The 15,277-nt window shown below is 35.1% G+C and overlaps 1 protein-coding gene across 1 annotated transcript; it reads left to right on the top strand.

The window, feature by feature from the left end:
• Positions 1–13,737: 13,737 nt before the first annotated feature.
• On the top strand, positions 13,738–15,277 carry LOC121256877 (benzyl alcohol O-benzoyltransferase-like). The gene is made up of 2 exons (XM_041157662.1): positions 13,738–14,221; positions 14,323–15,277. Exons 1-2 carry the CDS (start codon positions 13,775–13,777, stop codon positions 15,253–15,255), a joined length of 1,380 nt encoding a protein of 459 aa, XP_041013596.1. The 5' UTR covers positions 13,738–13,774; the 3' UTR covers positions 15,256–15,277.

Here is a 15,277-nt window from a genome sequence, read left to right as displayed (position 1 = left end):
GAGTGTCCAGAAGATTCCGTAACTAGAGCCTCCTTCCATAGGTTTGCAAATATGTTTCCATGCCACCCTTTTCGTTTTATCTCGCCCATCGGATTCTCCCCAAAAGAACAAGCTCTTCAACCTATGAATCTTGGAGATAGTAGCTTGAGGGACCTATAAGCAAATAGATAAATAGTCATGCTGGATATAACATGCCTCAAAAGAACAAGTTTTCCACTAGTAGATAGTAGCCTCATCTTCTAGCATTGATCTTTTGCCTCACTTTATTCACCATGTCTTCTAAATTAGCCTGCTTAAGTCTCCCCAAGATTATTGGCACTCCTAGATATTTAAAAGGAAAAGTCCCATCAACGAAACCAGTACGACATAATAGTCTCTACTTTCGCCTAGTAGAAATTTTGTCTAAACAATACAATGCAAATTTCTAAATATTGATAGTCTGTCCCGACCACCTCTCATATTGACTCAGAATTTGTTGAAGAACTCAAACCAACCTCTGACTTCCATTAGAAAAAATCATTACATCATCGGTATACATCAAATGAGAGATAATGGGCATACCTCGGGCCTAAGAGAAAAGGCCAAATTTATTCTCTCACACGCTGCCATGAATCAACCGGGATAGTATCTCTTGCTAAATGATAAACAAATAAGGTGACAAAGGATCACCTTGACAAAGACCTCGGCCTCTCGGAAAGAAACCCTTAACCGTACCATTCATCATAACTGAATACCAAGGGCTGGAAATATAGAAATGTACCAAATCAAAAAATTGAGAAGAAAAACCAAACCTTCGCAAGACTTTAATAAAAAAACCCAATCCACACGATTATAAGCTTTCACCACATGCACTTTCAACATAATATTTCCCTTGTGAATTCTTTTATTAATAGATTGAACCATTTCCTAATGTTCTAAAAATTACGTCTTCCAGGAATAAAAGCTCCTTGCTCCGAAAAAATAGGCTAGGCAAGATACCTATTAATTGAGTGACAATAATCTTAGAGCAAATTTTATAAAATACATAACAAAGGCTAATTGGATGAAACTTATCAAAATCTGTAGGCGACTCCACCTTTGGTATTAGAACCAAATATGAGGCAGTAAGAAATTTGGGAAGGTTCTTGGACGTAAAGAATTCCAATACTACATTCCACACATCAACTTTAACCACCTCCCAACTATGTTTTTAGAAACCCAAACCAAACCCATCAGGACCTAAAGTACTCTGAGTCGGAATGGAAGACAAAGCCTAAAAACTTCCTCAAAAGTAGGCGGGCTAAGAAGTGAGACATTTTCCTCCTCTGATATGACAGGATCAATGAGCTCGTCCAATCTAGGTTGCTCTATCAGTGGCTCCCCTTGAAGAAAAGAAGAGAAAAATTCCACTGCCCCTTGGTGAATGCTTTCTGAAGTTTCATAAACCACCCCATTCGATCACATATACAACACTCTTTTCCTTTTCTTGTTTGCAAGGCAAGCATGAAAAAACTTTGAATTCCGATCACCATCCACCTACCATTTTAACTTGGCCATTTGTGCCAATCTCATCTCTTCCTGACGCCTTCAACCTGCCAGATCCGAGACTACCTCATGTAGTTCCCTCTCTAAATTATCCTCCCAATTTAATTGAAGTTGTTGTTCAATCACCTCAACCTGTTTTTCAAGAGCATCAATATGACCCAAAGTATGACCAAAGACCCTCTTATTCCATTCCCGAAGCGTCACCTTTGTCTGCTTTAATTTCCTAGTCAAAATATGTATAGCCGACCATTCCACCCGTAAATCCCAAGCTGATCAAACACAATCCAAAAAATCATGGTGATCCACCCACATTTGTTGGAATCAAAACAGATCCGGGCCATAAGAGAAATGATCTTTCTTGAACTCAATGAACATGTGAGCATGATTTGAAGTAGAATGCGGCAAATAGGAAGAAATAGCATTAGACCATGAGCGGCAAGCCCGATTGCCCATTACACTAGGTAAAACCACTCCCTTTCATAGCCATTTCCATAAGACCCCCTTGATGAATCCAATCATTAAAATCTTCCATAGCGATATTAGGCCGAGGCCTTCCTTTCCTCATTTTTGACTCATTCTGGATAATATTAAAATCACCCACAAAAACACAAGGGTCCGAACCCAAATTATTAATGCTGAGATCTTCCCAAAGGCATCGCCTCTCGGCCAAGGTACATTTGGCATAAATCACTATAAGCAAAAACTTCGCATCTCCTTTACCTACTATAACCGAAATAAATTGCATTCCCATCCAAACAAATTTCACCTCATAATTACTACTCCAGAAAATCCAGATTTTGCCCCCTTCAACCTCATTAGAAATGAAATTATCAAAATTCAAACATCTTGCCAATTTACAAGCACCCTCTAAATTTTGAAAAGGTTCTAAAAGAGCAACAATTTTCGGTTTCAAGCTTCCAATCAACTTCTTTAATCTACTTTTAGAGGTCCCAACCTCTCTAATATTCCATACAAAAATGGAATTAATCATTGAGCAGGATTGGAGATTCGGGCATGAACCCGAGAAGAATTTTGCATTTTAACAAACATCTTTGTCTTACCTTCATTGGCCTTAGACTCTGTAAGATATATTTATCCAATGGGACTGCCTCTGATTGAATTTCTGGTTCCGGCTTCGAAACAATATTTTCAATCACAAGCATCTCTTTATCTAGTTCCTCTGTCATTTGCTCTTCCACCAATGGCTCAATCTGCACCACTGTCGGTTCATTCACTACAAACAGGTCCACCCTCGCAATCGGAACCTCAAGAGTTTCAAAATTCTGATAGGAATCCATTGAAGACACCCCCAAAACATACCCATATCATTCCCAGCACAATCTGGGCCATCATCTTCTAACACCATTTCTTTCGCACCCTCTGTTTCATTAGGTAACATCAAGTAATCGCTAGGATCAGGTTGTACAACCAATGACTCCACCAATAGCACCGAGTGGTCTTCTTTCTCAAGTACCAGAACATTACCCATCGGGTCAAACAGAGGGATTAATTCAGATGTAAGCGGCACCAATTCCTCCACAGCACCCTCTGTTTCCATACAAATCACCATAGTATTTTCCACAACAGCTATAGGCGAGGATTTTCGACAGTATCAGATGCACGCTTGGCACTACCCCAGGTTCGGCTACAGGTTTCTCAATCTCGTGATGGCCTTTCCTCCCTTCCCGAACAATCCCATTCTGCCCAAATTTTCCAGTTCTAAATGTCCGCGAATTATGACCCTGCATTTTACACGTAGAGCAATATGCAAGGAGTGTTTCGTATACAATCTCTTGCTTTCGACTCGAAGGCAAACCCGGAGCCCCAATCCAGAAGTGAGTCTGGGGAGATTTTGAGGCATCAACCTCCACACATAATCTTGCTCCATCCGTTCTCATAGCGCAATGAGTCAGGGCTCTTTTGTTTTTGAATATGAGATGAGATGAGTTTAGATTAAAGTTAAAATGTTGAATAAAATATTGTTAGAATATATGTTTTGATATTATTTTTATTTTGGGATTTGAAAAAGTTGAATTGTTTATTTTATTTTGTATTGGAAGTTGGGAAAGTTGTAATGATTAGATGAGATGAGATGTTTTCTGAAAACAAACAAGGCCTCAGATTATCACGACAAATGAACATCCCAATGGGAGCCATAAGGATATTCAGGAAAGCTTCACGATACAAATTTGGAGGGATTCCTGGCAAAGAAATCCATACCGGTACCCTCGAGGACTCTTTGTCCTCATTAAATTCTAGAGTCCATCAAAAGGCACGATAAAAAATTCCATTGATCTCACAAACATCCCGCGACAAGGCTTTAGTAAAATCAGCTTCATTAGCCATACTCACAAACACATTGCGAGGATGCCGCATGGGAGTGACCACCGAAATGGCTGAGAGCCCCAGCGGCTGTGAATGAACGTAGGTGCAATTTCCAATGAAGGGCCTTGCTTCAGGAACTTTAGCACAACAGAGTAGCGGAATGGCTTCGCTAAATATGCAATCTCCTTTTTGGTAAACTGGAAATATACCTCCCCTTCAACAATCTTTGGAAGTCTGGGTGCTAGTATCATCTCAGGGATTGGCTGAGGGATGGCAGCCACCAGCTTGGCAAAGGAAGGCCGACCGGTACCACCATTTGCGGCTGCCATGCAGCCTCATGTGAAGGCCAAACCGTGCAGCAAAAAATACAACCCTATTCCAAGGCCCATAGCCCATGTCCTTCATTCGAGGACTGTGACACAATCACTAGCTTATGACAGTAAATGCAATATTTCCATTCTCTTCCATTTCTTCCTTGTTAAATTCTTCTGGATTGTTATTATTATCTGAGAGGTTGCTAACATTATCTTTGAATTCTTTAACTATTTCTCTACAATTTTGCACTAGGCGGGCTCTTCCATTACGCAATTTAGGTGCTATTTGGATAATGAGTTGATATGAGAGGAGTTGGTAGGGACTAGAAATGAAGATGCATGGAAGACTTAGGATGGATGGTCTACCCTTCTTACTATGATTTCATCAATATTAATAATGACTCATTAAAATTTCGTTTGAAGTACTTACTAGCCGTCTAGCTCCAAGAATATTAGGAGTACCCCACCTAATTGAAGACAAATTGCTATTTTGAACATTTAAGATAACAATATGGCCAGCAAAAGATGACCAAAGAAAAAAAACTACGAAATATTTGCACATCTTCCAAGGAAATTCAACTAGATAAGTGAACTCTTAATTAAAGTTGTTCCTGAATTTTTTAAAGTTATTTTTGACATCTCTAAATATTTGTAAAATAAATTTTTAATATTGTTGCGACTGCTCGACCATCTCTTTAATTTTGAGTAATGTTCAGATAATTCATCCATTTCCATGGATTGATGAACTAGCTACCAAGGAAAAGCTGGCTCTAGATACTACATGTAGCACACCTCAAGTTTCTTAAAAAGAAATACATATAAATTGCTCACTTCAAGAGGAGCACCTCTATTGAAGAAATGAAGAAAATCATAAGAGAAGAGAAATAAAATTTACATTAACTTTCTGGATGATTAAACCCTAGAGCTCTTGACTCATACATAAAGGTGATGACCCTTACACGGCCCAAGCTAACACACTAAAAATATACAAGAAAATAAAACTAAGGTCAAAGGCCCACTAACTATCTTGTAGTCTAAATATATGTTGAATTTGAAATTGTAAATGAGAATAAATTGGCCCACGGTCCATAGCCCATGTCCTTCGTTCGGGGACTATGACACAATCCCTCGCTTATGACAGTAAATGCAATATTTCCATTCTCTTCCATTTCTTCCTTATTAAATTCTTTTGGATTGTGATTATTATCTTTGAATTCTTTTACTATTTCTCCACAATTTGAATTCTTTTGACGACTTAGGTGCCCTTTGGATAATGAGTTGATACGAGAGGAGTTGAGATTAAAGTTAAACGTTGAATAAAATATTGTAAGAATATTATTTTTTAATATTATTATTATTTTTAGATTTGAAAAAGTTGATTTGTTTATTATATTTTTTGTAAAAAATTGATAAAGTTATAATGATGAGATGAGTTAAAATTGCTTCTCAATCCAAACGGGGCCTTAGACGATTGCCTAAGGCCACTAAAGGAAAAAGGCCTCAAAAAGAAAAAGTCTAAGGTAAAATTTCTTAAAAAGAAAAAAAATATCCAATTAAAGAAATTAATTAACTTAATAAAGTGAACATAAAAAATATAAAATAGATATTATGTTATTATTAGTTTTTAAAGTATCACATATAATAATTATTTCAAGTACTCTCATTAAAAATACACTTCTCTTTTGTCATCATTAGTTTAATATATAATGTTAAAATTATAAATAGTAAAATCTAATTTTCGAGTGTGCAAAAATTTTTTTTGTATGATTCTTTTATGAGGAAAGGGCCCACTTATTCCTAAATGTGTAGATTATTTATAGAACTTTATTGAGAATAATGATTATAATTGTTTCTAGGGCTCGTTTAAATACTAAAAATATCTTAGAATATATGTGAATAGTAGTGAAATAGTTTTGGGTTAAAATGTTTTATTGGATTTTGAGAAATGAGAGAAAAATTGATTTTGAGAAGAATAATGATAGGGTTACTACCATATTACTATTCTTTTTGTATTTTATTTTTTTTTAATTTTTTATTTTACTTAATGATTAAGGAAGTGAGTATTAGTAAAGTTATATATTTTTTTAATTTTTTTCTTAGTGATTAAGGATGTTAAAAAAAATACTTAAAAGAAAATGATAAAAAAATAAAAAGAACCTTGTAATATACTTAGGTAGTAGATGTGTAGTAATAAAGTAGTAAATCTATCACTACCCATTTGAGAATACTTGATAATAGTTGTGCTCCAAGATGGCCCCTAAAAGTCTAAAGCACATTTTGTAAAACTAGATTTGACAAAATCCTCACTAAATCAAAAATCTTCTAATAAAGATTAAGTTGGTTATGACTTGAAAATGTAACATAAAATCTTAATCAATAATTTTACTTAGCAGACTATTGGAATTATTTAAAAAATATAAAATATAAAATTAAAATAAAATTTATTTAATTTTACTTTTTAAAATAAAAATGGCCTCAATTAATACTTTAGCCTTAGGTACCGAACCTATTGAGCCGGCCTGTATTTTGCAATAATTTATATATTTTCTTAGATGCATGGTAGTTGGTAGGGACTAGAAATGAAGATGCATGGGAGACTTACGACGGATGGTCTACCCTTCTTACTAGGCCTGTGCAGAAAATCCGCAGGCCCAACCCGCCCGAATAAACCGACCCGAACTACCCGATAAACACGGGTGAAAAGTATTTTTGGGTCAAACCCGTAAAATGCCGGTTTCAACCCGCCTAAAATCACGCAAATCACACCCTAGCTCTCTCATTACCTCCGTCGACTCTTCCCAACCCAATCCACCCTCTTCACATCTCGCTTTCTCTCATTTTTCTAAACTTTTCTCTATTTAAGGATTGAGGCCGCCAAGGACGCTCCGTTCGACGAGTTCACTGTCGATGAGATTGAGGCTGCCAACATCCTGCTCCATCTCCCTCAACTATTCTTTGAATCCAAGAGTTGCTGCAGATTTCCTTCAATTTATTTGGGTGCCACAAGAAAGAGATCTCTGGGTCTCCAATTTATCTTACAGTGCAGGCAACAGCATGAGCCCAAGACGTGAGATGCTCTTTCATGGCCAGATTGTCATTGAATGAAGGCAGTATGTTTGGATTTTGATCTTCGAACATTGGATACGGTCATGTTTCCTCAAACCCAGGACTCGGAAACCTCCTTCAAATCAAAACCCAAATCAAGCTCTCCTAGAGTCTTTCTCCTTTGATTCTTGCTCCTCTTCCATCTTCTCCTTATCTTCCTTCTCTCTTGCTTCTCTATAGGCCTCTGGGACTCCAGAAACTCCATTTCAAGCGGCTCGACGATCTTGGGTTTGACAATTTCAGCAACAAACGCACAACATTTAGTCTTTTCTCCTAGAGTCTTTTTCTCTTCCCCTTTCGTTTTTTTAAAAGAAAAAATGATAACGGGTTGACCTGATATAGGGTCGGGTCGGACTAATGGTCATCCATGTTCTTGTAGGTCGGGTCAGTTCGGGCCAAAATATTAAACGGTTTGGTCGGGTTGCAGCCCTACTTCTTACTATTCCAATGCTTTCATCAATATTAATGACTGATTAAAATTTCATTTAAAGTACATAGTAGCCGTCTAGCTTATTATGAGTACCACACCTAATTGAAGACAAATTGCTATTTGAACATTTAAGATAAACAATAAGGCCAACAAAAGATGTTGATTACGCCCAAAGAATAATGCGGTAGTTGTAGCACAGTTTTGGGGTGTCGATTTCACAGAGAGACAAATTAAAAGAATAGTAGAATGAGCAAAGAAACTAAAGAAAAATATTAAATGATTAATGGAGAACAAAGATTAATTTTAAATGTAAATTAAAGTGAAGCAAAGTGGCTAACGAAAAAAGTACTCAAGTTTGACAAACAGTAAAGTGTCGGGAATTCCTTGGACAAATATGATATTTTAATTATTCTTAATTAATTGAATAACTCAATTAGGAACTCAATTTTCAAAATTCCTAATCGGAAGGTATAGATTTATAAACCAAATGTAACCCTATGAAAAATCATTCATCACTTTTAAAATGCTAAATTATTATCACTATTGAGAAAATTCAACGACAACAATATACTCAGGAAGCGATGTTGTAGCAAAGAATTAAATCAATATAGATAAATAATTGATCCAAACATAATCAAAGAGCTAATCCATTCAATAGAAAAAGTATGACTGAATCCATAAACAGAATAAATTGTATGATTATTCGGAGAAGAAAATATCAACAATGAATTGAGAATGATAAAACAAAAGAGTTTTAGTAATTGAAAATCAAATACATTAATCAAGAATACATTAAAAATACCATCTAATGTGCAAGTTCATCCCTAGCCCTACTTGAGAATTTAGTTACCCATAAATATAATGGACAACAAAAATCTCAAGAGAAAAATAGAGTAAACGGCGGCCATGGAAATTAATTTCAGATCTTCCTCCTTCAAACGGAGCCGTCTCCCCACTTCTGAACTCCCCAATTTCGTGCTAATGATAGGTAGGAAAGAAACCCTAATGTCTTCATATTCTCACACACAAAATCGCATAAATTTTAGGACTCAATTTGGAAGCCATTTACGCTATTCAGGAGTTCGAATTTGGAAATCCTTATTAGATACAACTTTGTATCCATTTACGATAGCTTTCCAAAGCATCAAGAATCTCATCAATCGCATTAGATACTAAAGTATGTCCATTTGTCTCCTAGCACATTTTGGACTCTGATCCGAATTACTCTCAAACTCCATCATTATCGTTATTTGAAGAGTCCTACACTCGTTGAAAGTTTTTAGGTTGTTCCAACGTCTTGCCCACTTGAAAGTCGTTTGAATTTGAATGGATTTGGACTTGCTTTTTTATAGACTCTGAAATTAAACATAAAAATCTGGTCAAGAGTATTCCAAAGTAAGTAGAAACTCAATTCAAGAATACACATAATTCCAATGATTTCTATTAAAATCTTAGCATTTTAGTCCAATAATAGGATATTTAGAGTAATCTTTCGTACACTCATCAGATGTCAAAAACAAAAACTACAAAATATTTGCACATCTCTCAAGGAAATTCAACTAGATAAGTGCACTCTTAATTGAAGTTGTTCTTGAATTTTTCAAAGTTATTTTTGACATCTCTAAATATTTGTAAAATAATTTCATAATGTTGTTGCAACTGCTCGACCATCTCTTTAATTTTGCATAATAAATAGATAATTTTGTCCATTTTTGTGGATGGATGAAATAGCTGCCAAGGAAAGGCTGGCTCTAGATACTACTTGTAACACACCACAAGTTGCTTAAAAAGAAATACATATAAATTGCTCACTTCAAGGGAAGCACCTCCATTGAAGAAAGGAAGAAGATTATAAGAGAAGAGAAATAAAACTTGCATTAACTTTCTGGATGATTAAACCCTAGAGCTCCTAGCTCATACATAAAGGAGATGACCCCTACATAGACACAAGCTAACACGCTAAAAACATACAAAAAAATAAAACTAAGGTCAAAGGTCCACTAACTATCCTATAGTCCAAATACATGCTGAATTTCAAATTGTAAATGAGATGAAACTAGCCCAAGGCTCATAACCCATGTCCTTCTTTCAGGGGATTGTGACACAATCCCTAGCTTATGACAGTAAATGCAATATTTCCATTCTCTTCAATTTCTTCCTTATTAAATTCTTCTAGATTGTTACTATTATCCGAGAGGTTGCTAACATTATCTTTGAATTTTTTTACTATTTCAACACAATTTTGCACTAGGTGGGCTTTTCCATTAGATGACTTAGGTGCTGTTTGGATAATGAATTGATATGAGAGGAGTTGAGATGAAAGTTAAATGTTGAATAAAATATTATTTTTTAATATTCTTATTGTTTTTAGATTTGAAAAGTTGATTTGTTTATTATATGTTTTGTGAAAACTTGAGAAAGTTGTAATGATGAGATGTGTTGAGATCTCTTCTCAATCCAAACGGAGGCTTAAACAATTATCTAAGGCCCCTATGGAAGAAGGCCCTAAAAAGAAAAAGTCTAAGGTAAAATTTTTTAAAAAGAAAGAAATATCCAATTAAAAAAATTAATTAACTTAAGAAGTGAACATAAAAATTATAAAATAGATATTATGTTATTATTAATTTTAAAAGTATCACACATAATAATTATTTCAAGTACTCTCATTTTAAAAATACACTTCTCTTTCGTCATTATTAATTTAATATATAATGTAAAGATTATAAATAGCAAAATCTAATTTTTCGAGTGTTCATAATTTTTTTTTTTTTTTTTTTTTTTTGTGTATGATTCTTTGATGAGGTAAGCGCCTACTTATTCCCAAATGGGTAAGTTATTTATAGAACTTTGTTGACAATAATGATTATAATTGTTTCTGGGCTCCTTTAAAATATATGTGAATAGTAATGAAATAGTTTTTGATTAAAATGTTTTATTGAATTTTGATAAATGAGAGAAAAATTGAATTTGAGAATACTTGATAATAGTTGTGTTACCAGATGGCCCCCAAAAGTCTAAAGCACGTTTTGTAAAACTAGATTTGATAAAATTCTCTCTAAATAAAAAATATTCTAATAATGATTAAGTTGTTTATTAGTTGAAAATATAGTATAAAATCTTAATCAGTAATTTTACTTAGTAGACGATTGGAATGATTTAAAAAAATATAAAATATAAAAAATAAAATAAAATATTTTAATTTTACTTTTTAAAATAAAAATAGCTTCAATTAAAACTTTAGCCTTAGGTACCGAACCTATTGAGCCGGCCCTTATTTTGCAATAATTTATATATTTTCTTAGATGCATAGTAGTTGGTAGGGACTTGATTATGCTTAAAGAATAATGGGGTAGTTGTAGCATAACTTTAGGATGTTGATTCTACATAGAGATAAATTAAAAGAATACAGAATGAACAAAAAAACTAAAGAAAAATATTAAATGATTAATGGAGGAAAAAAATTAATTTTAAATGCAAATTAAGGTGAAACAAGTGACTAACGGAAAATGTACTCAAATTTGACGAACATGAGAGCGTCAAGAATCCATTGCACAAATCTGGTATTTGAATTATTCTTAATTCATTGAATAACTTAATTGGGAACTCAATTCCCAAAACTCTCAATCAAAATGTATAGATTTATAAACCAAAATTAAACAAAATGTAACCCTTTGAAAAATCATTCACCACTATTAAAATACGTAAATTATTATCACTATTGAGAAAATCCAACGACGACAATATACTCAATGAGCGATATTGCAGTAAAAAATTAAATCAATATAGATAAATAATTTATCTAAACATAATCAAAGAACTAATTCATTCAATAGAAAAAGTATGACTGAATCTATAAATAGAATAAGTTCTATAATTATTCAGAGAAGAAAACATCAATAATGAATTGAGAATGATATAACAAAAGAGTTTTAGTAATTGAAAACCAAATACATAAATTAAAAATACCATATAATGTGCAAGTTCATCCCTAGCCCTACTTGGAAATTTAGTTACCTGTAAATATAATAGACAACAAAAATCTCAAGTGAAAAATAAAGCAAATAGCGGCCATGTAGGAAATTCTCTTCGTTCTTCAGTCTATCCTCCCTCTTTGTAAAAACTCATAATTTTGGTGCTAATGAAATGCTTATATAGGGTAGCAAAGAAACCTTAACAAAATCGCCTAAATTTTAGGTTTCATCTTGGCAGCCATGTACGTACTTCAGGAGTTCGAATTTATAAATCCTTATTAGAGACAAATTTGTAGCCCTTTAAAATAGCTTTCCAATGCATTAAGAATCGTATTAATCCAGTATTTAAGTGGAAAGTTACGATCAAAATACTAAAGTATTTACATGCTAACTTCTAGCAAATTTCGAACTGACTTTTTCTCTTGATCTGAATTACTCTCAAATCCCATTATTATCCTTATTTGAAGAGTCATATACTCATTAAAAGTTCTTAGGTTGTTCTAACATTTTGCCCACTTGAAAATTCTTTGAATTTGACTGAGTTTTGACTTGCTCTTTATAGACTTTGAAATTAAACATAAAAATCTATTTAGCACCATCCAAAGTAAATAAAAACTCAATTCAAGAATACACATTAATTCCTATGATTTTCATTCATATTTTAATATTTTAGTTCAATAATAGAGTTTTTAGAGTGTACTTTCGTACACTCATCAGGACTAGAAATGAAGATACATGGAAGACTTAGGATGGATGGTTTGCCCTTCTTACTATTCCAATGCTTTTATCAATATTAATGACTCATTAAAATTTCATTTGAAGTACTTACTATTCGTCTAGCTCCAAGAATATTAGGAGTAGCACACCTAATTGACGACAAATTGCCAACAAAAGATGTCACAAAAAAAAAAAAACTACGAAATATTTGCATGGGCTATTACAATGTTACTGTTACTATAGCTTGTAGAAGAGCTACAGTCTACACTAAAAATTTGCTTTAAGACAACATGCAATTGCGCTAGTGATTAAAAGCTCCGATTTTTAGCCTTTCGGTAGATAGTAAGGACAAGAGAATTTTCTTTTAGCAGTAGAAAGTTAGAAACTACAAAATTATAGGTGGTAGAGGACAGAGGAGAAGAAAACCATCCGACTTGCCTTTTATTTTTATTGATAATAAATATGTGTCATCATGTTATTAAATTATTTTATTTTATGTAAGATGTTTTTTATTTATTTTATTTTTATATTAGATTTAAATTTTTTAAATTAGACTTATAAGTAATTAATTTAGAGAGAAACAACACAAAAAGAGATTAATATCATCCTATTAAATCGCCTCTCTAAATAATTTTGTAAAGATAATTTTATAAAGGGAGGCATGATAATTTTTTTTTAGAGAGGAGGTTAGATTAATATTATCCTATTAAATCTCCGAGGTGGCGGCCATGCAGATTATCTTTCGCATGAAATACGGGATATACATGTTTTTGTTTTTTGAATAATAATAGAATTACTATTTTATTATTATCCATCTATTATTTTTTTATATTTAATTTTTTTAATTTTAATTATATATTTTTAATTATTTCTTAATAATTAAATATGTTAAAAAGTTATTTAAAAAAATGATAAAAAAAGAAAAATTTGAAATGCAACAGTAAATAGATAGTAATCTTATCCCTATCTTTTTTTTCTTTCGTGGCTGAAAATGGTTGGTTCATGAACGTCCAACCAATTACTCGTGGTCGTCATTCGGATTATCTTTGAGACGAAACATGAGATACACGATAAGTTGTACGGCCCTTTCACCTGTCCTATATAAACAGCAACTTCGAACGAATTATGGCGCAGACTCAAGAGAGTCAGAGTGCACACACGTTACAGTCTGGCAGATTTGAATTGCGAGATGACAATTTTTAGTTTTAAATAATATTTTAAAATATTAATTTATAATATTATTCTTATCAAACAGATTAAAAAATTGTATTATTTATTATATTTTATATAAAAATTTAAAAAATTATAATAATAAAAAGATATAAGAATGGAATATCTTTATCCCAAAAACCACACTTTCCCTAACTTTCTAAGAACCATTTTCTTGCATGGCAGCACCAAGTCAGTCTCTGGTATTCACAGTACGAAGGTGCAAGCCCGAGTTAATTGCTCCAGCTAAGCCCACACCCCACGAGTTCAAACAACTTTCTGATATCGACGATCAAGAGGCTTTACGATTTCAAGTCCCGGCGATACAATTTTATAGACACGATCCCTTGATGCAAGGGAGAGACCCTGTGAAAGTCATCAGAGAGGCACTTGCTCAAACACTTGTGTTTTACTACCCATTTGCAGGTAGGCTTAGAGAAGGGCCTGGAAGGAAACTTGTAGTAGAATGCACGAGTGAGGGTGTCGTATTCATCGAGGCAGATGCCGATGTTACACTTGAGCAGTTTGGTGATGCTCTTCGACCTCCATTCCCGTGCTTGGAGGAGCTTCTTTTTGACCTTCCAGGCTCTGGAGGGGTTCTTCATTGCCCATTACTGCTTATTCAGGTACAAATTCTGCTAAGGAACTCGTGAATTTGTTTAGTTCCCCCCCCCCCCCCCCCCCCCAAAGTTGATGGTGTCTTGGCATCTTCATGACTTGCATGCAGGTGACGCGGCTCAAATGTGGCGGGTTCATCTTCGCACTACGCCTCAACCACACGATAAGCGATGCCGCTGGTCTGGTCCAGTTCATGACAGCCGTGGGCGAGATGGCGCGGGGGGCTCGCGCCCCTTCCGTCTTACCCGTATGGCAGAGACATCTCTTAAATGCGAGGGACCCAACATGCTTGACATACACGCACCGAGAGTACGACGAGGTGATCGACACCAAGGGTGGCACCATCACCCCGCTCGAGGAAATGGCTACCCGCTCCTTCTTTTTCGGCCCTACCGAGGTGTCTGCCATCCGTAGGTTTGTGCCGCATCACCTGAGCCAGTCCTCCACCTTTGAGGTGATCATCGCATGCCTTTGGCGATGCCGCACCATCGCACTCCAGTTCGACCACAACGAGGAGGTGCGCATGATGTCCCTCGTCAGCGCCCGTGGCAAGTTCAATCCTCCGTTACCGAGCGGTTACTACGGCAACGTTTTTGCGTACCCAGCAGCAGTCACGACTGCCGGAAAGCTCTGCGAGAACACTAATTTGGGTTATGCTTTGGAGTTGGTGAGGAAGGCAAAAAAAGAAGTGAGCCAGGAGTATATGCAATCGGTGGCAGATCTAATGGTGATCAGGGGCAGGCCAGTCCTAACGGTGGTGGGGTCATTCCTTGTGTCGGATGTGACACGTGCCGGGTTTGGAAAGGTGGACTTTGGATGGGGCAAGCCAGCTTATGGTGGGCCAGCCGAATGTGTTGTGAGAAGTATTCCTAGAACGGGAAGCTTCTATATTCCTTGTAAGAGTAAGGGAGAGGAAGGGATAGCCGCGGGAGTTTGCTTGCCGGCCCCAGCAATGGAAATATTCATCAAGGAGTTGGATTTTTTTTTGAAAAACATTCCGGAGAGTGGCAAGAAATCCACTTTTAATGCGTCTAAACTGTAAACCCAACTCATGATCAACGTAC

Source organism: Juglans microcarpa x Juglans regia, chromosome 3S, assembly GCF_004785595.1.
Source record: "Juglans microcarpa x Juglans regia isolate MS1-56 chromosome 3S, Jm3101_v1.0, whole genome shotgun sequence".
In the NCBI taxonomy this organism is placed as follows: Eukaryota; Viridiplantae; Streptophyta; class Magnoliopsida; order Fagales; family Juglandaceae; genus Juglans; species Juglans microcarpa x Juglans regia.
Note: the sequence above shows the minus strand (reverse complement) of the source record. Positions and strands in the feature narration are given on the sequence as shown.

Coding starts and splice junctions, on each gene's coding strand:
- LOC121256877 (XM_041157662.1), top strand. CDS start 13,775: ATGGCAGCACCAAGTCAGTCTCTGGTATTCACAGTACGAAGGTGCAAG. Junction 14,222..14,322: donor GCCCATTACTGCTTATTCAG/GTACAAATTCTG, acceptor ACTTGCATGCAG/GTGACGCGGCTCAAATGTGG.